Here is a 20,027-nt window from a genome sequence, read left to right on the forward strand (position 1 = left end):
AAATTAAAAAGAAAAGGACGGCAAAACATTTGGTATAATTGATTTGTTTTGAGGTTGGTACTGGTTGATTTTCATCTTGACCAGGTCTTTCCCCTTGTTTCCTATAAACTGGTTATTCTGAAACTCAGCATAATACAGGCACGCCGGTATCCTCAGCCAGGCAGAGCTTACTACATTATTAATAGCATTAATATTTTTATGGCAGCCACTGCCATTATTTATCCTCCCTTTTGGGTAGTGCTCAAGGGCGGTCTGAGGGACTGCCGGCCAGGCCGTGCCCTGCGGCCCACCACACGGCGGCCAGGATGAGGGGGGCCGAGCCGCCAATGGCCGCTGAGGGCCCAGCCCTCCCGCACTTGCTGCGGGCCGCTAACTGCCGTCTCCGTGCGGCCATGGGACACCTGTGAAGGCGGCTCCGGGGCTCCCCGGCATGCGGCCTGCCCTGCCCAGGAGCGGGACTGCGCCTCAGCGCGGCCGCCGCCGCTCCATCCGGGTCTCTCCGGCGCGGCCGTTGGAAGCATTCGAACCTTCCCAGCAGCCAATCACCGCAGGGCGCCCCCACCCACTCAGCAACCTGCTCTCGGGTACCGCAACGAGGCCAGTTCGTCTGCCCAGGAAACGCCTCCCGCCAATGGAAGACGTCCCCGCTATGAGCAGCAGTTGCGACACCCAATCGGAAAGGGAAGGCGTGGAAAAGCAGTCCAAATTGTGCGGGAGGAGGGCGGGACAACTGGGAGAGATACCGAATGAGGTGGAGGCTTACAGAGAGGCCGTGGGGCTGGCAGCCAATGGGCGGCTCACTTAGTTCGGCGGCTGGCTTTTTGAATTGGTGGCGGCGCCCGCTCATGGCGGAGGTTGTTTTTGCGGTTTGCGGTGAGTGGGCAGCCGGCCCTGGGCGCCGGCAGCGGGCGCGGTATGGCCGGGGCAGCCGATCCCGGAGGGCGGTGGTGGGCTCGGGCGGGCTGGGTCGCGGCCGTGGCCGCTGGGGTGGGCAGGGGGTTGTGTCTGGGGCAGCCGTGAGAGCCGAGGGCCTGTGGGGGTGGCGGGGCCCGCTGCGGGCTGCAGGCCGGACCCTCGGGGCAGCGCGGAGGCGCCGGCTCGGTGGCACCTGCTGGCTCGGGGTGGGGGCGGCTGTTGGTGCCTGGGACTGCGCCGGCCGCCTCGGCACGGCAGCCTGGTCACGCTGCCGGGTGGTTTCTCGGAAGGGAAATGGGCAACACGGGAAGCTTTTAGATATCCTTTCCCTGCTTTCAAAAACATATTTGCGCCTGTGGATGCTTTGCGACCTTCGGGCTTTCCACAAACCCTTGGGAGGTCATTTGTAAGTGTAGTGCTGGAGGGGCATTCGTGTCTGTCCGAGTCCTGTAGTGATGGTGTTCTGACTTTTAGGTGGTTTTTTTGTTTGTTTGTTTGGTTTTTTTGTTTGGTTTTTTTTTTTTGGTGTGAGGGTAAAGCTGTTGTGTTTCATGTCCCTGTGTGCAGTTTGTCTGTTTCTGTATCTTGGCACTTCTGGTGTGTAAGTCCAGTAATATCCAGAAATATTATGTTATTAATTAATACATGACCATTAAAGCAGGGAATGTTTTAAAAATACACCCAGAATGGAACCTCATAAATATATTGGAAAAGCCATGAAGAAAATCAATGCCTAGCCCTAAGTATGGGCTTCTCACAAATACACTGTGAAGTTCTCTGTGAGTTCATATACATGTTATTAGGTATAACAACAGCAGCATGACAGGAATCATATTGCTGTTATTTTAAAAAATAATCTTTAGGATTTAAATTTAATGGTACACTTAACTGGAGGTGGTTAGTGTTTTTTTGGTCTGATTTTACATACGTCTGTGTGGTAATAATTATTAACAATATGGCTTGAGTCTTCAGCGATTAATGCTTCCCCCCACTCTTGCTGCTAAAGGAGAGGTAATTGTGTGACAGTTCCTAGTGCTATCTTTAGAACCTTCTGGTCAGGTGATCCCTAAAGACTCTTCTAGTTAAAAGTACTTTCTCCTTCTTCTAGGTCTAAAGTAGCTGGATGACTGGGACTTGATACTAGGAAACTTAATTCTGTGGAGCCCACACAGCTGTGTGTGCAACATAATTGCAACTAGGGTGCCAATTCTGGTAACTGAATATGCCTAGAATTGCTAGATTTGTGGTGTTGACTTATTGCTCGTGACTATATTAGGACTTACCTGATGTATTATGAATGTATGTGAATGCTGTCCAAGAGTCTTAAACACAATTTCCTAAACTCTAGAAGATAAATTATTTTCTATATTGCCATTATGCTGGACTCTAGAAGATAAATTATTTTCTATATTGCCATTATGCTGGACACCCGTTGCTTTTTGTCTTCTGATTTTTTTTTTTCTTTTTTGACAAGCATTGCACAACTTGAAAGATAGTATGTGCTGGTCTCTAGGGGTTTTACTACCTCATGAGTCCCCTTTCAGACAGTGCTTTAGGGCATTATTTGGGTGGCTACTGTTTTAAGGGGACTTTTACAGTCCTGAGGAGAATGACTTCAGTTAAAGTGGTACAGAAAGTCATTATACTGCAGCAGTTCAGATACAGTGGCTAATCTAGATAACTTCTGATATCGCTGTGCAAATATATAAATGATGAATCACAGGAAATACTTGCTTAGTGCTTCACAGACAAAAGAAAATGTGCTATGTGTTGGGCAGATGTCTTGGAACAAATTTACTGCTACAAGATTCAGGTAGCTACCTATACAAAATATGAGAGGAGTAAGAGTTTTGCCTTTCTAGTACGTGACAAGTTTGTTTGATGGGCAGGGAGAGCCCAGGTTTAGTCTACCTGTGAGAAGACAGAAGGCCTCTTTATCTGGAGATGAATGGATACTTCTACTATATTTTAGTTAATGTAAGGTATTAGACTAGATCATACAGTTAGACATAGATATGCTTATTACCTTTGTAAAGACTCATGCATTTTGAGAAATCTCGTGGATTTCTTGGGTACTGCTGGCTCTACTCCCTGAGAGGTCATTTTTAGGTAATCACAGTAACTCTAGCCAGTTCACCTGAAAAATCAAATGTTAGCAAGACACTTTGTGTACCCTGAAGTGAAACTTCAGCAGGAGAATTGACGATGCTAATCTTGGTCTCAAATCTAGCTTATAATAGTTTATCACTGAAGCAAGCAAGTGCTTTTAGTTTGTTGGTGTTTTGTGGTAAAACTTACTAAAAATAATACTAGAGTTACTGTTTTCCTGCTGCTCAGAGTTGAAGTACTCTCTCTGCAGCTTTCTGTGCAAATGAAATATTTGTGGTGGTAAGTAGCCTGCTCAGAACCATTTCTGCAACAGGATTGTTGTCAGTCCTTTCTATCAGTTGTGTGACTCCTGAAAGAGCATTAGAACTATGCCATCAGTGTGAGTGGGGTTTTAATAAGAGTATAAATCTTTTGTTTTCAGAAGTTACTTCTGACTTTTTAGTCACAGAGCTCTTAGAATGAGCTTTTTGCAACTGTAACATAGTTATGTATCTTATCTTCTAGCTGTTGAAGAAAGAAACAAGACATAATCATGGCTGACAACAGTACGGTGGTATCTGAAGCTGGGAGGAGCCTCTTGGCTGATTCTTCTGTTCTTGATTCAAAAATTATAGAAACCTCCAAAGAGAATTTATTTCCTGGGTCTGCTTTGGATGTTGAAGGTAACGGGAGAAACTTATTTTAAGACTACTATGTTTTTGTAATGACTACTTACTTTGTAGGCATTAAGTAGTTTTGAAAAACCAAAGTGCTTTGATGAACTACAGGATTGTGTGTAGGGTAGCTAAAAGGGTGTTGATTTGGTATCCTTTCACCAACAAAGGGAATTCCTTAATCTTTAACTCACCTTATTATAAAAATTTGGGGTTGCAGCCATGAGATCAAGTGAGTCTTCTGGCTGATGCATAGAAAGCTGTTAGTTGCAATTGATGCCTTTTCTGTGGAATAAATTGTTCCAGGTGATATTTTGACACTAGTGTTTGGAAACTACAGCTGCTCTGCTCTGTACAGGTAGACCTTAGAGATGAATAGTCTTGAGCTTGAAATTAATTCAAGAACAAATCTTGACATTAAAAAACAACAAAAAAGACATATTGTTATTCTGCAATGCAGTAGCCAAAATCCAGTGGTGGTCTTTTGGTGCAAATGACATGGAAGCAACAACGCTTGTCCCTCCTTCCTAATATTTTGAAAGCTTCCTAATACATGGAGAAAAAGAACAAGATACTGAACTTCAGTTCAGATATTCCTTGGTGAAACTGAGCAGCCACTAGGAAGTAATAAAATTTGTCAGCCAGGAGCACAGAAGCTAGAAAAGATACCAGCTGTCTATTTTCCAGCAAGTCTTGGTATCTAATTATGCTAGAAGCATTAAGTCAATTTTGTAATTTTTTTTTTTATTTTATTTCTTCATTTTCCTCCTTGCCCACACTGACTCTTCTTGCATGTTCTTGCTTTGACTGTAAGGTAACCGGTCATGAATTGCAGGATCTTGTTTCATGAAATACTGGGCAGTTTAGGTTCTATGGTCAATTGGGTATGCTGTAATTAAAGGACCGGCTTCTTGAGGTAACATTTATTTTCAGGTTTGTTCCTGATAGACAAGGTATCTTGGAAGAATGCAGTCTGCCTGTATTGTTCTATGTGTTATTGCTTGATTTAGGTCTAACATGGAGTTTTCTATTAAAATATTATTATCCTTGTTTCTCTGTAAACAGAAGAAATGCCTCAAATAGAAACAAGAGTGGTTTTGGTTCAGGAAGCAGGGAAACATAAGGAGCTTCTGAAAGCCTTGGAGGTATGTGGGTTTAAGATAAAACAGTCACGGGGATGAGATGGTATGCTTTTAGACTTCTGGTAGCCAGTCCGGTTCTGTACTAAAGTTCTCCTTTTCCACAGACCATTAAGATAATGGAAGTACCAGTTATAAAGATAAAGAAAACTAGTCCTGGTAAATCAGAAGAAAAACTAATAAAAAGTATTATTCATATGGTATGTCATGCAATTAAAGCACATGTGATTGCATGCAGCATGTTGTACTTCACGAACTGAAATGTGCACCCTTTATATTAATTGGGCATAGTGGCCGCAGCGTATGCTAATGTTACTGATGGTGTCGCTTAAAGCTTGTCAAAATAGGCACTTTTTTTATGAATATGGAAGTTGCATCTGCAGCTCTCTTCTAACATGGGGATAGAAATATTGATGGGGTGTTCAACTGCATGCTAACAGTCAACAAATAAGGTTTTGCTATGAACTGACTCATAACTGCTTAATTGACTTCTCTTTCCTTTGAAAGCTGCGTTTAAGCTTAGATGTAAAAGTGGTTCTCCATTTTTTTCATGTAAAAAACATGGAAAATTTGCAATTAATGATTGAAACTGGAATAGATCAAATTTTTAGAACCCTTAAAATTATCAAGCAATGAACAAAATTGACTTCTGTACTTTAGATCTTACGCAGCATGGATCTTGCTGTTGTAAGCTGGATCCTACTTTTTAGTAGCATCCAGAATTACCTTATGCTGTTCCAACAGTCTGAAATTGAATTACTCTTTTGTGCTTGGTTTGTTTGGGTTTTTTTTTCTGTCTGTAGATATTTCCCATACTATATTATCAGTGTGAACTGATACGTAAACTACTATAGTAACTAGAATTCTTATTTTTCAGAAGCAGGAATTGCTTTAAGATATTTTTTTTTTTATGTGCAGTTCATAGCTATTCTTATGCTAGAGAACAGTTGCATCTCATTCAGCTTTCACAAGTCCTGGGAGTCTGTCTCTGAAATCTGAATTGTACATTTTCTGAATGGCCCAAAATAAAAGTCAGTTGAATCTTGACAGTAATGCAAGTTATGTTGCCTGAATAACGCCTTCCCCTTTGTTCCCATGCATCAAGGAAATTAAAGTGCCCTACATAAAGACAGACACAATAGAAGAGCTTGGAGATTCTGATTCCCCAGAATTTGAAACTATCTTTGTTGTGTCAGACTTCCAAGATTGTATCTTTAACAACCTCTGCAAAGCAGATTGCCGTGTCATTGGACCTCCAGTAGTACTGCACTGTGCACGAAAAGGAGAGGTATGTGCTTTGTGTTGAAATCAGCTGAGCAGTTCACTGATGTGGTGAGTTCTAAACATTAAGTGTACAAAATAAAATCTATTTTGCTTTGCCAATCAATCATAAATATTTGTAGCAAGAGAAGAGCAAGTTTCTAATACTGTGTTAGGATATTGCATGTAGTGAAAAACAGACAGTATGGCTACGACGACTGCAGTAGCTGTGGGAGTTGTTGACCCACTAGTTGGGATTGCACCATTAGGAAAGGCAGCACACAAATGATGCTCCAGCAGACGCTTTATATTTCCAAAGGTTGTCACATAGAGGGCATGAACTGGGGAGGGGGGGGAAAAAAAAGAAAGGATGGAGTGCTACGTGGAACTTGGGGTTGCTCTAGTTTATCAGAATGCTGGCAGGTCTGGAGCTGAGGTATAACTGAATACACAGACTTGGAGTAGTCCCCGATGCGTTTTAATACTAGGAACAATAGTACTGTATTAAAGATAATGTTAAAACTAATGGAAGCAATATGCTTTTCACTAATAAGCTTACTTCTTACTTGCAGCCTTTACCTTTCTCCTGTCGTCCACTGTACTGTGCAAGTATGTTGAACTTGGTACTGTGCTTTACAGGATTCAGAAAGAAAGATGAATTAGTAAGACTGTCTTTCTTTTATATTTTTTCTTAAAACTGTGTTAAGTTTATTTTCAAAATACTCTTCTGTTTTCTCACCCATAGGGTTTAGCCATGACTAGAGCTCATGACTGCAGGGAATGAATTGTTTGTTTTTTTTTTTGTTGCATGTCCAGAGGCAGTGAAGTTTTTGAGGATGGGAAAAAAATTGTTTCCTTGTCCAAGTAGTGTTGTCCATACTTCTGTCACTTTTTTTGTTGAGTGACGTTAAACAGCTCTGTTTCAGCAGGGCTTAAAGATGTGTAGGTTGAGGTTTCAGGTAAGATGATGTTTACCCGATACTGTCCTCTTATTTGTATGGTAGTAGTGTGGTCAAGTAAAGCCGAGTAGTCCTGTTCAGAGGATGTGCAGACATGCTATCTCGCTGCCATGCTATCAGGACTTCAGTCTTGATGTATCTAGGTATGAAGTGGTTTGATACTCCAGTACTTTGCTTTTTCTCAGTGGTGCAGTTGGCACCTAATGTCCCTGTTGAATGAATGGGAATTGACAGTGTGGGTCCACACCTTCATCAGGAAAAAAAAACTAAACCCAACCCAAAACAAAAGCCTTTGCTCAGTGTTAGGAGTAGTTAGGTTTTATCTGCTAGATTCAAATTCTTATGTAAATTCTGGCAATTACCCTTTCAGGTACAATTGACTAAATCGATGAGCTAAACGTGCTTCAAATCTGTTTTGCATGAAAATGTGAAGCCATTATGTATCATGATCATGAGAGGCTGTATTAAGGGTTTTTTTTTTAGAAAAATTTAGTAGTTCTGAGATATCAGCTGTACTGTCTCCTGTAGATGTGAACAAGTTTAAGAACAAATAGGAGCATTTCTATTCCTAGACATTTGATGTGACTTCCTGTAGCTTGGTTTGTAAACTATTTTTGTACTGCTCTCTGCATAGTATGCTTCAAAAGATATACTGAAAATTTATTTCATCTTTATTTCTCAGGTTAAACTAGTGACCTTGGTTCATCATATGGGTGGAATTATTCGAAGGGACTTTAGCTCAAAAGTTACACATCTGGTGGCTCACTCGACACATGGAGAAAAATTCAGAGTATGTAAGCTTGAGTGGGCACTTCATAGAAACTTTCAGAATTTGTCTCCTGCAGACCAAGTCTGTAAATTATACTTCAGCTGTAAGTTGCTAGGTTTTTTCCTGTACTAACAGCAATGTCTTGCAATGGTAAGGTCATCTCCATCTGGTGTTGAGCTTTTGACATGTTTTTGTCTCTGAGATCTAAATAATATGAATTGCCTGAGTGCAGGGATTTTTGAAATAGACAAGTATAGTAAATAACAAGAACCAAAATGCCTAAGTACTGATTACATCAATACATCTATATCTACTGATGTTGGCAGTATGCTTAAGACTTGATGAACAGGTGTTTATATATAAACATGCCTGCTTCTTTTTCCTGTCCAAACAATAAACTTTGAGGTAATTTGCAAAAAACTTTAGTACTCAATTTGTGTGCATCTTCTTTTAAAAATTACTTTTAACTTGTATATAAAGATGCAAATCTTCCTTTATGTGTAATTATGAGTGGTGGATGTTTTGGTTTTGGTTTTTTTTTTCCCTCCTCTCTGACAATCTACTAAAAGGGGATCTTGCAGGCCACGATGTCCAGCTGAGAAGTAAATATGAGTTTATAGGTTTTTATTCCATGGAATATGACATATAAATGCTTATGTCCCTTGATTCTCCCTTGTTTGAATTGTTAGTAAGCTGTTGCTTTTTTCCTAGCCTGTCTTACCTTCCATTTAGAAGAGAAGGTGTACTTTCGAACTGTTGACACCCCTTTCTGCCAACTCAAAGGGGAAAAGTAGGAAAACTTTACAATCTCTCCCGTGCAGTCATGGAAGTTTCCTTTGGAATAGTCACTTTATCTTTGGTAAAGCAGGCTGGGATGTTTGTCTTCGTACAAAGTACCAAAAGCAGAAAAAAGGTCCTGTACTCCACTGGAACAGGGATTTGGTTTTGTGTTTTTGTGAGTGATGAAGGATATCAGACTAATAAAACGGTGCACTTCTAAGTTCCAAAATAACTATTGATCTGATCTCCTAGTCACGGAAGAATTAATACATTCTAAGTTTTGGGAGTGAGTTGGATGCAATTCTTGAAGGAATATGTTCACTTTTTGCACTATCTGTCTAGAAAATTATAAGCTAAGTTACAAATTTTTCTTGGCATGGGAAGACTTAATGGGAAATACTTGGTACAACTTGTGCTTTTCCTGTTTTATAGGCTGCTGTAAGTCTTGGTACTCCTATCCTGAAAGCTGAGTGGATTTATAAGGCTTGGGAGAAAAGGAACGAAATGTAGGTGTTTATTTTTCTTCAGCCTTAACACTGCAGGTGAACAGGATGCAAGGTTATGAGCTTCTGTTTAAATAGTGACGTAGCACTGCTTTAGTGACCTTTTTGTGCAATTCTTTTTTTTGTTGTGTTTATTTTTCTCTTTTTCAGTGATTTCTGTGCAGCTGATGATGACTTCAGAGATCAGTTTAAGGTTCTTCCCTTCCAGGATTGCATGTTAAGTTTCCTTGGATTCTCTGATGATGAGAAAGCTAACATGGAAGAAATGACAGAAATGCAAGGTTATTGTTTATGCAAGTTGGTCTGTGGGAAGAATGGTGTTTGTAGCTGATAAATGTCACTGAAGTAGAAATGCTGGATCATGAATCCTGCAGTATTAGGATTCTTCAACTTGGAGAGCTATAAATTGATTTTTAGATGTCATGTATGCATAAGTTCTGGTAGCTGTTGAAAAATTCAGACTTCTGAGGCTGATTGAAACTAGAGAATTTAAAAAGAAGTGATTGTAGGATGCTTGAAGATATCCTGGAAAACCTGCTACATAATATGTATATTCTGCTTCCGTTTTGTAGTATGTATCTTTACATAATCCACAGAAAGCATTGACATTGATATGACTCATTGCTGGTGAAACACCTGATTGGAAGTGTTCCATTTTTCAATAATGTAGTACAATGTTAATAGTTACGTTGACAGTAATGATGTAACAGACAACTTACAAGTCTTCAGTCTTGTATTGCTAGAGTTGCATGTAACAGAACTGTAGGCATGGGAACAGAGCAAGCTTGCAACAGCAAGGCTTCCTCAAAAGAGATGAAAGGTGGCTCAGATTGCTTCATCTCCCCCCACCCCCCCACCTGTTTACCTAAAGCTGCTTATAAGATTGTGACATGCACAGGTTCTAGCTTATGGATGCCTTTAGGGTGAGTACTCCTGGCTTGCTCTTCCAAGAAACAAGAAAAGTTTTGCAGAAGAATATTGTGTTTATTGCCGGACAGGTTTAAATGCCTTCTGAATGCTGTGTACTCCTGACTTCTCAATGTGTAGTTTGCTACTGCATGTTACATCCCGTTTCCTTAAAGCTGTCCACTGCTGATAATAACAGCGTGTTATGTAAGCCCAACAACTGATCAGCTCGCAAGAGCTCATCTCTCTTCGGCTCTTGTCTCTTTAATGATAGGTGCCACAGAACTACCAAGTGAGCTATTAATTTCTAACAATAATGTTCTTTAGTCTTGCTAATTTGCCTTTTTTTATCTAGGAGGACAGTATTTACCAGTTGGTGATGAAAGGTGTACACATTTAGTCGTTGAAGAAAGTACAGTAAAAGATCTTCCATTTGAGCCTTTAGAAAAACTGTACGTTGTAAAGCAAGAGGTTAGTGCTGAAATAATGTTGAAAGAACATTGCTATGTAATACTCAGTATCTGAGATACTAAACGCAAACGTTTGGCTTATTCTGAAAAAATGTATGCAGACTGCCTTGCTATTAATAATATATATTATTTTGAGTATTTTTAGGTTTGGGTGAATCCCTGTAATGTGTTCTTAATATGTGTTTTCTTTTTTTTCCTTTAGTGGTTCTGGGGAAGCATTCAAATGGATGCCAGAGCTGGAGAATCCATGTATTTATTTGAGAAGGTATGTTGAACTCTGTCACGTAATGCGCAGCATGTATGTGCTAATTTTACCCCCAAATCCAATAGTATGTGTAGGGCCAGAGATCAAATGTTTTAGTGGCGTTTAAGTTCCAGATAATCTATTAGAAATTTTATTCATATAATACTAATCTGGAAAAAACCCTTTTTTCTGCTTCCCAAAGGCTGAACTTATTTTTAGTTAAACAAAATACTGGTGTGGCTTCCAGTTAAAAAAAAAAAAAAGCTTCACCCGTTTTCCTTCTGAAAGAACTCCTCTTCCCTAAGAAGAGTTGTGCTGGTCTTTGCAATTAATTTACCTTTGCACTGAGTTGAGCTGGACACAGTGGGTAAAACCACTAAACTATACTTTCTTTTGCTACAGTCAGAGAGTCCTGGCCTCAAGAAGTCTGTGTCATTACTTTCTCTGAGTACTCCAAACAGCAATCGCAAAAGACGCCGTTTGAAAGAGACTCTTGCACAACTGACCAGAGAAACAGATATGTCGCCATTCCCTCCTCGGAAACGCCCGTCAGCTGAACATTCGCTTTCTATTGGGTCCTTGCTGGATATTTCTAACACTCCAGAGTCAAGCACTACCAGTGGAGGTAGAGCTAAAAACTTCCATTCAGACACACTTGCAATGTTGAAGAGTTCTCTGCATAGAAGTGGTAACGGTAGTGGTAGGGAAGTCTAACAGGTTTTGCTGCATGTTTGCTAAGTAATTCCAGACTTTCATCTTTTCAAACTGTGCAGAAAGCAGAAGTAGAGTGAAGAGTTCAGACAGACACCTGGCTGCCTCTTGTCGTCACAGTAAGCATATTTGTATCTGAGGGAAAACAAGGAAAAATATGGAGTTATAAATATGAAGTACAGTACAGTGTTATTCCAAAATGCTTCAAATACTCTGCTGGAAATCTGCAGCAAATAAGCAATGTAGCTGAAAGTAAATAGTCTAAAAACCCTCTCTGGTAGTATACTTGGAGAAAGGAGGACAAAGGTTCTTTTCTAAAGGAATTAAAGGGAAAATTCCTGCAAAGCCCATTCCTAGGTCTTTGAAGTGTTCTGTTGAGGTAAGACTATTTGTGCTAGCAAACTATCTTGTCAAAAACTTCACAAGGATATAAATCACCAACTGGTTTTGATGAGTTAACTGGCATCATATAGAGGAGGTATCTCGAGTTACTACTGTTTTAAAAAGGCCCCTGTAACACAAGTCAAACAAGAAATCTCAGTAAGGCACAACCTGTAAGTGATAATTCGGAAGAAACACAGGAAAGATCAGATTACTCTCAAAGACCAGCTTTCTTGGATCATGCTAGTGCTGTTGTAATCCCTGCTACATAATTTGCTTCTAATCCAACGTCAGCAGAAAGTTTCAGAAAAAGTGGTATCTTGAGGACAACTGGAAAGGTACTCATTTCATAGTAACTGTGACAGTAATGAACTTTGACACCAGAATGAGCACGTACAGGTCTCTGATGTCCAAGTGTCTAAAACTAATGGACTGCTCCAGGTCCAATTGGCTTTAGCTTTAAGAGAAATTATTCCCTATGTTCCTCCCAGAGTAGGATGAAATGTTTCATGCAAGAACTGATTTTAATAAATGGTTTTGAGCTACGTACCTACTGTATGTATAAATAATGTTCAACACCTAATCCTCACTCCCTACTAAACATAATAGGGTGAAGTCATTGACTACTAGTTTCAGACTAATTTTGAGGAATAATAATTACTGTTGTTCTATAATTAGGCTGTAATAAAGAAAGCGATTTTCTAGAAAGAGCTCTGATAACTATAGAATATCCTTCAGAATAGCCTTTATTAAAAAAACCCAAACAACTATCTTCATTTAAAAGTTCTGAAGTTCTTATTTCATGTTGTTGAGGGTGAGCTTTTTTTGGGACTCGTTGTAATAAAGCTTTATTTTTCTTTTGGGAATATCTTTTCATCAGAAACGCCAAAATCCTGTGCAAAGCCTTCAAAAAACTCAACTCCTCTTCCGCTGAAGCAGTCTGCAAGATGGCAGGTTGCAAAGGAATTGTATCAGACAGAAAGTAACTATGTTGATATTCTAACAACAATCATTCAGGTAAGCTGGTTTTAAAGCAAGTACAGGTCAATTGTAATAAGACTTTTAGTGTTCATAGGCTGAAAATGGTCATTGATGTAATGTGCAGGCTTTTGAGGGCTTAGGTGCATGATGACAATGTAAACAATCTCATGTAATTTTGCTGGCATATAAAAATGTTTAGTTTTGGTTAATAATAAAGGCTGGAAAATACAATTTCTAATCTGGGATCGGCAGTGGAACTTCAGTTTGCATGGAAATTCCAAACCAGAAAAAATAGGGTCTTCATGACTCAGATTTTTAAGATATTAGTGACTAGAGAGTGATGGCAAGGGATTTAAAATTTTTCCAAGAGCAGATTGGCAGACAGTTTACAGGAAGAGCTTAATTTCTAGAAAGTTTGTTTGCATTGTAGCAGATTATCTACTTAAAGAGCGAGCTAAGATGTGTGTGAGTAGAAGAGTAGATGAAAGGGTGTTATGCTGTAGTCATATACTGAACTTGGTGTTTTTATCTTGAACCCACTCTTGCTAAATGGGAATATCTCAAGATTGTGAGTGCAGGAAAGCATGATCTAGAAGGAAAATGCTGTCGGTTTCTTCGTAACTGTTTTTAACACAATGTGTGGTGGTTGGGAGGGCATTAACTTTTTTTTTAATGGTCTTATTTCATCAGTTATTTCAAGTTCCGTTGGAGAAGGAAGGGCAACTTGGGGGACCAATCCTTGCACAGGAAGAGATTAAGACCATATTTGGCAGCATTCCAGATATTCTTGATGTCCATACTAAAATCAAGGCAAGCTGCAACTTCTCCCTTGCAGGGGAAGCTTTGATACAGATTTCGAGTCTTTTCTGTGTGCTTTAAGTTGTGTCTGCTGGACAGGTGTAGGTTCATCCTGGTGCTGTTACAAACTGTTCAACCTGTGGAATTATGTGCAAATCCAAAGTATGCTTGAAGATTTAACACTTGCTTATAAATATCAAATCTGAGAATTGTGCATGTAACTAGTATTGCCATTCATAAGCTGGCTTCTCCTTTTCCCATTTTAATCCCTCCTGTAGGAGGTTTTAAGTAACTGATACAAAACTGGTCAAAGGGGCCAGTAGTATCAAACAGTAGTCTGACTATAACATATGCGTTTCCATTAAAGAAGTAAGCAGGGACTCTTGGAAGGATAGGTAAAGCTATGGAATTAAAAAAAAAAAAAACAACCCACAACCAAAAAACCCCAAGACAAAATCAGTTTTTTTGTGGGTTTTAGATAGGATTCTCACTATATGAACATATCATTTGGTAGGAGAAACTAATCCCTCCTTAAATGGCTTTGAACCAAACGTTAGAAACTACCAGCTTGTAAAACTGGCTCATGCTTCAACTTCTGAAGCAGTTGAGCTGGTATTGAGGCTTAATAAGAGCTGATTAGAATTCTCTATGAGGTTGTTTTCTTGAGGCTTTCTTTATGTTGGGTTTTTGCTCTGGATTGCAAACACCCTCTGAAGCCATCTCTGGGTCTCGTAATAGACTACAACGCAAGTCTTCCTCAAATCTGAAGTCACAAAATCTCCTTCAAATAATGGCATATGCCTGTTGCTGTGTGCATTTCACAACAGGCTTTTAAAATAGGACTTGCAGACTGCCTGTATCTTAAGTGGTTTGGGTGTTTTGTTGTGTTTTTTTTTTTTTTCCCCCCAGCCACTGGGATCTAGTCTAGTTAAGCACAACGGGTGCTTAAATAGGGTATGTGCCCACTGAAACAGAAGTAGAGCATGTGTGTTCATGTGTCCAGTAGGATTCACCTGCAGCATGTAGCATAGACAAAGTTGCTTAGATGTAGTTGTGTTTTCCTTCATCTTTGGTGTAACAAAGGTAAGACAAGTGGCAGCAACAGACCAATATTAATGGTGAATCCTTCTCACTTAAGGCAAATCCTGAACCTTCAGGTCTGCCCTCCTGCCCCTTTTATTAGCTGACAGTGAATAAGCTTGATCCTTATCAAGCTGATACAGGCTTAGCAGCTTGGTCTCACTTTCCTTGACACCCTGGTGAAACGATTGAGGGAGAACTATGTTAGTTCTATTTCAGTCCTGTCTTATGGACTTAAGAGTTCTATATTAGGTGTGCATTCTTAATTAGAATTGGTTCAACTGTCTTCTGTGTATACTTGTTTAATAAACCTCTGGGATATGTTCTGTAGCGTATGGGACACAGCAGTGTCCTCTTGTTGCAGAGTTGGCTGGTGCTGATGCTCTGCTTGCATTGGTTTAGAGCTGTATATTCTGTAAGCCTGAGGTCTCGCTTTCACCTCTGTGAGCCACACAGCTCGTGACATGTGTCTGGCAGAACACTGATCCCATCTTACAACTTTATGCAAGTTCATTCTCACTTTCTTCCCCCCCATCCCCCTGCACGTGTTCTAGGAAGACCTAGAAGATCTTATGATGAACTGGACTGAAAGCAGAAGTATTGGTGATATCATTCTTAAATATGTAAGTGTCTGGTTTTTTTTTTATGTGTTAGAGCTATTATCTTGCCTTATAAATAATCTGTTTGTAGGAGCTAGCGCATACAAGCAAAGCACTAGCGAGTGAGGAAAACCCGCTAACTTGTATCATTGTATTTTCTGTTTAGGCTCTTCAGTTGAGTTACATGATATACTTTGTATGGGCAGTTCAGGGTAAGGTTATGTGTGCCTGTCCTCTTCAATGAGGGGGTAAAACTCCAAATAGATACAGTTTGACAACTGTAATTTGCAACACTAGGGATATGCTTTTTACTCCCACCTTAAAAGGGGCTCTTCTGTAACCTTAGCTATGTGCTGTTTCTGATCAATAGTAAATAACTAGCAAAACAGCTTTTTACCGCAACTTTTTCTTTTCATCCTTCAAGACTCAAAATGTGTAAGTGAATAAGGACTCGTTTTCCCACGTACAGAATGTGCAGAACAGGAAAGCTAGGTCTGGGACCGCAATTTGTTTTAACATCGGTAGTCTGCTGGGTATCTTGTGCTTTTGCTGATCTGATCATATTGAGGCAAATAGCGTTTGGCATTCAAAAGTTTTCAGTCTAAGGTATTGCTTCTGGTGGTTTAGTGTCATTTAAAGGTGATTGCAGTAACTGGAGAAATTACCTGTCAGAAATTTCTGAAATTCTCGCCAAAACCATCTTGCTAGGTGAGAGCCTGCCTTCTATTTGAGCTGCTCGGCAGCTTCTAAGATTGTCATGTGTGTACTTGATGTTTCTGAGAGCAGTCTGCATTTAATCAGCAGCATTAAATCCTGGGCATCTGGCATGCAAAAATGTCTTAACTTATTCTGTGAACATGCCTGGGTTTACAACACATTTTTTATTATTCTTTATTGAAATGTGTCTTTGAGCAGCTTTGTATGGCTCAGGGCATATGAACATATGTACAATGCTACATAATATGTAAAGCAGAGCTGTAACAGTTGTTTCTTTCAGTCAAAAGACTTGTTGAAAACATACCCTCCATTTGTGAATTTCTTCGAAATGAGCAAGGAGACTATTACTAGGTGTGAAAAGCAGAAGCCAAGGTTTCATGCCTTCTTAAAGGTAAGTGCACAACTAAGTCTTTGTGTAGAACATGGAGACCATTACCAAGTAAGCTACTTAACGCAGTAGGTGGAAGAATGTGGAATTTTGGAAGCTTGGAGGAATGTAAACACCTCTTGGTGAGACAGAGAGGGGAAGGATTTGAACTTCAATCCCTCAAGCTCCTCTTAAGACTATTTTGTAAGAGGTCCAAGTTCCTTTTCTGTTATTTAGCTTTCAAGATAGTTTGATTATATGGATTCGTTGCTGGAAAAAGTGCATTCTGACTTACCTTCTCCCAAATACATGTCTTCTCCTTTCTGTAAAGATAACTACAGCTGTTGGTTTTTATTGGTCCCCCTCCCTGTGCTTAAAAGACTTACATTTCTGAAATAGCTTTTTAACTCGCTCTCAGCGTCTGTGAAGTCCAGGGAGGTAGAATCTGTCAACAGTCTTGTGACTAATGAATAGGAGCATAACAGTGGAGATCTAACAGGAAGATGATCTTCAAAGAAAGTTAGCTGAAGACAAGTCTAAAGACTCTTGAGCCCTTCAGATAAAGGTATAGAGTTGATGAGTAGTGCAGCATAGCTTTAACTCCTCTTCTATATCCAACAAGTGTCTCTCAAATAGTGGAGTAATCAAACTGACAGATTTCAGCTCATGTTTTCTGAGGTAAAAGGAATTATATCCCAGTATTGATATCTAAAAGATGGAGAATAAGAGAACAGGTCATCTCCTGTACCACTTCACATTAGCATCTGAAACAAAGACTGAGAGGTCAATAATAGGGGCAGTTTAAAACTAGATGTTCTGAGAACATAGTGTGATAAATATCGTGCAGATTTGAATGCAATGTGTTTTTAACATGATCTGTTAATGACTAAGTATCCGTGGCAAATGATTCTCAAACTTTTACTGCAATTCTAGTTTCAAGGAAGACAATTTTTCTCCTAATGTGTAATTTTTGCAGGGTTGTGTGTTTGGGGTTTTTTTTTTTTTGTGTGGGGAAAAAGGGTAAGAATTATTTCCTTTCTCCCTTTTCTCAGATAAACCAAGCTAAACCTGAATGTGGCCGCCAAAGCCTAGCTGAACTCCTTATCCGTCCTGTTCAAAGGCTGCCTAGTGTTGCTCTACTACTAAATGGTAATCTAGTGATGTGTGTGTGTATATATATATGTATATTTTTATATCTTTGTTTTAACACCCTTCACATACAAACTAAATGTCTGCTTTTTGTCATAATTAGCAACAGCTCTTCTCATATAAAACAAGTGTGATTCTGGGAGTTAATCTTGCTTAATGGCAGTCAGCAAGAGCAATTACTGAAGGAAGCATACTTTTGGCTAGGTTTCACTTGTTCATACATTTGTCTGCAGGATACAGGTAGAGGAAGAATTCTGACAACAGTGTTGTCTCTTCAAATACAAATATAATTGAGATTCAAATGCAGCTAGCATAGACTAGGGAGCCGTTCCTACTGACAAGGCTTACAGCTTCCTGTGGTTCCACCTGGTATCAACCACTTGCTGCAGTAACGATTATGTTGGTAAAAATAAGAAAAACAGCACACCAGCATCCTTTGCTTTGGCTAGAAAAAACCTTCTGTGCTTGTCGCTGCACTCCAACAAAACCAGTACATGGTCTTGTTGATTTTTGAATAGTTTAAGCGTTTAGTTTTTTCACTGTAGGTGGGTTTTTTCTTAATGAGATGTATGGACAATTGCTGCCTTGCCTGCTCTTCCACTTAATTAAGGCTATTTGTACTCCTGGATAGCTCTGTTTCCTTCAGTCATCTTATCTGGCTTACGGTTTAAACTTGATATTTTCATCTTTCTTTTCAGGCAATTGAGTGTGGGGGTTGTTTGTTTATTTATTTATTTAAATTGTAGATATTAAGAAGCATACAGCAGAAGAGAACCCAGACAAAGTAACTCTAGAGAGAGCTATTGAATCATTAAAGGAAGTGATGACGTAAGTGATGCTCATTTTATGAAACGTACTGTTACCCATTTAGATATCTCCGTTCCTTCTGAATTGCTTCTGGTGCATTGGCGCCATAACTTCAGTCTCATGTATGTATATGTAATTGCACATGTTCTTCACTCTCTCTTTGATGGCTGTGGTCACTTCGGTGTTCTGTGCCAGAGCTGTTGGAGGAGCCTGTGGGTTGTTGCACAGCACTTCTACCTGAACCTCTGCTGACTCCCTGCCTTGGCGTGAAGCTGAACCTCCCGAGTCCTCTGTTCTGTTTCAACTCATTTCTATCTATTCCCTCCAGAATGGAAGAGATGTGTTTAGTCTTTAAATCTTACTCCTATGCATATAGCCACTGAAAGGATACACTGTTGGTGGAAGATTAGTTTCTCTTCTGGTTCTGTATTAGCTATTCTTGGCACCATTCCATGAGTTAATTAGCTCAAAGCTGAAGTTGTTTAGATTTAGTCTCGCCTCTTTTGAAGTGTAGCGTATGTCTCCAGCAATGAGACCTCCTGTATTAATTGGGTAAATGTTTGTCTGATTTTTAACAACAACTTTTAAATTGTAATTATTCTTGCATCTGCTTCTTGGTGAGCTGCAGCCCTGACTTGAGGGAGGTAAAATGCAGGCTGGAAAGAAATGCGTTGGGTCGGTCTCTAGTTCAAAATCTTACGGGGTAAGGGAGGAGAATTGAATGGTGCGTTGACTACTGATAATGTGACAAGAATATTGTTCTAGGTCCTGAAGTTTCCCATATGCTTAGCATGTGGTATTTGGATATTTCAATGAGCAAGTAAGGTTGATTTTGTGTTTTCCAGTGCTGCTGTGTAAAATACATCTCTGGATGTTTAGCTTCCTTATTTTTATGTGTCTTACATGCAGTGCATTCATTTATCGTTACTTGTTATTGAAGATAAATATAAATGCTTCCCTCAGGCATATTAATGAAGACAAAAGAAAAACGGAGGCACAAAGGCAGTTCTTTGATGTTGTCTATGAAGTTGATGGATGTCCAGTAAGTAATTTCTCTGAAGCTGTAAAATGACTGTGCAGTAGTTTGCTCCCTTCGCAAAGCATGTGAGGTTAAAATGCGTAGGTGCTGGTTTAAACAGATTTCCAGTGTTAAGTTGTAAGCAAGCAGTAATCCAGCCCTTGAACTAAATGCTTAATGAGCTTTTTGTTTCTGTCACTTAGGCCAATCTCCTGTCCTCTCACCGAAGCTTAGTTCAACGTTTGGAAACTGTAGCACTTAGTGATGACCTCTGTGACAGGGGAGAACAGGTTACACTCTTTCTGTTCAATGATTGCCTAGAGGTAAGATGACTATATAAGTACATTTCATGAACTGAATTATAAAAGGCTCGACGCTATGTAGGAGTATAAACAAGTAAAATTTAAAAACTATGAAACAGAGCACTAATTTACAGAAAGCTGACAGCTCAACACATGCTGATACTGCCTTTCTGATAGCTCTTGTATAAGCCAGCGCAAGTCACTGCTGGATGGTTGAAGGGTGTTAATGTAGTATTTAATGTCTTGCAGCCAGATCAAAAATATAGAAGCGGCTTAATATGTAAAGAAATAAATGTTTATCTGAATAATACTTTGAGTAGTGCCAACAGATGAAAAAGCACTGGAGTCCTTGACTCAGCAGGATGTTTGTCCTTTTACTGTTTACTTATACTGAGTGTTATGAGTAAATA

At 39.7% G+C, this 20,027-nt stretch overlaps 1 protein-coding gene across 8 annotated transcripts in view; it reads left to right on the plus strand.

Moving 5' to 3' along the window:
• The first annotated feature begins 732 nt into the window (after positions 1-732).
• ECT2 (epithelial cell transforming 2) overlaps positions 733-20,027 on the plus strand; it is a 30,144-nt gene continuing 10,849 nt past the window's right edge. For 2 of the 8 annotated variants that reach the window (XM_056358712.1, XM_056358715.1), the window contains exons 1-20: positions 772-913; positions 3,529-3,686; positions 4,743-4,822; positions 4,924-5,016; positions 5,922-6,104; positions 6,649-6,738; positions 7,718-7,825; positions 9,017-9,090; positions 9,238-9,368; positions 10,349-10,464; positions 10,666-10,728; positions 11,110-11,332; positions 12,680-12,816; positions 13,471-13,590; positions 15,213-15,281; positions 16,255-16,365; positions 17,394-17,490; positions 18,237-18,318; positions 19,261-19,339; positions 19,519-19,638. In XM_056358712.1, coding sequence (XP_056214687.1) covers positions 3,557-3,686; positions 4,743-4,822; positions 4,924-5,016; positions 5,922-6,104; positions 6,649-6,738; positions 7,718-7,825; positions 9,017-9,090; positions 9,238-9,368; positions 10,349-10,464; positions 10,666-10,728; positions 11,110-11,332; positions 12,680-12,816; positions 13,471-13,590; positions 15,213-15,281; positions 16,255-16,365; positions 17,394-17,490; positions 18,237-18,318; positions 19,261-19,339; positions 19,519-19,638 — 2,106 coding nt within the window. In that variant the 5' untranslated portion in view covers positions 772-913; positions 3,529-3,556. Of the gene's footprint in view, positions 914-3,528; positions 3,687-4,742; positions 4,823-4,923; positions 5,017-5,921; positions 6,105-6,648; positions 6,739-7,717; positions 7,826-9,016; positions 9,091-9,237; positions 9,369-10,348; positions 10,465-10,665; positions 10,729-11,109; positions 11,333-12,679; positions 12,817-13,470; positions 13,591-15,212; positions 15,282-16,254; positions 16,366-17,393; positions 17,491-18,236; positions 18,319-19,260; positions 19,340-19,518; positions 19,639-20,027 lie in introns of all 8 variants that reach the window. The other 6 variants (XM_056358717.1, XM_056358718.1, XM_056358719.1 and 3 more) reach the window with 4 other exon arrangements.

Source organism: Falco biarmicus, chromosome 13 (assembly GCF_023638135.1).
Source record: "Falco biarmicus isolate bFalBia1 chromosome 13, bFalBia1.pri, whole genome shotgun sequence".
Taxonomy (NCBI): domain Eukaryota; kingdom Metazoa; phylum Chordata; class Aves; order Falconiformes; family Falconidae; genus Falco; species Falco biarmicus.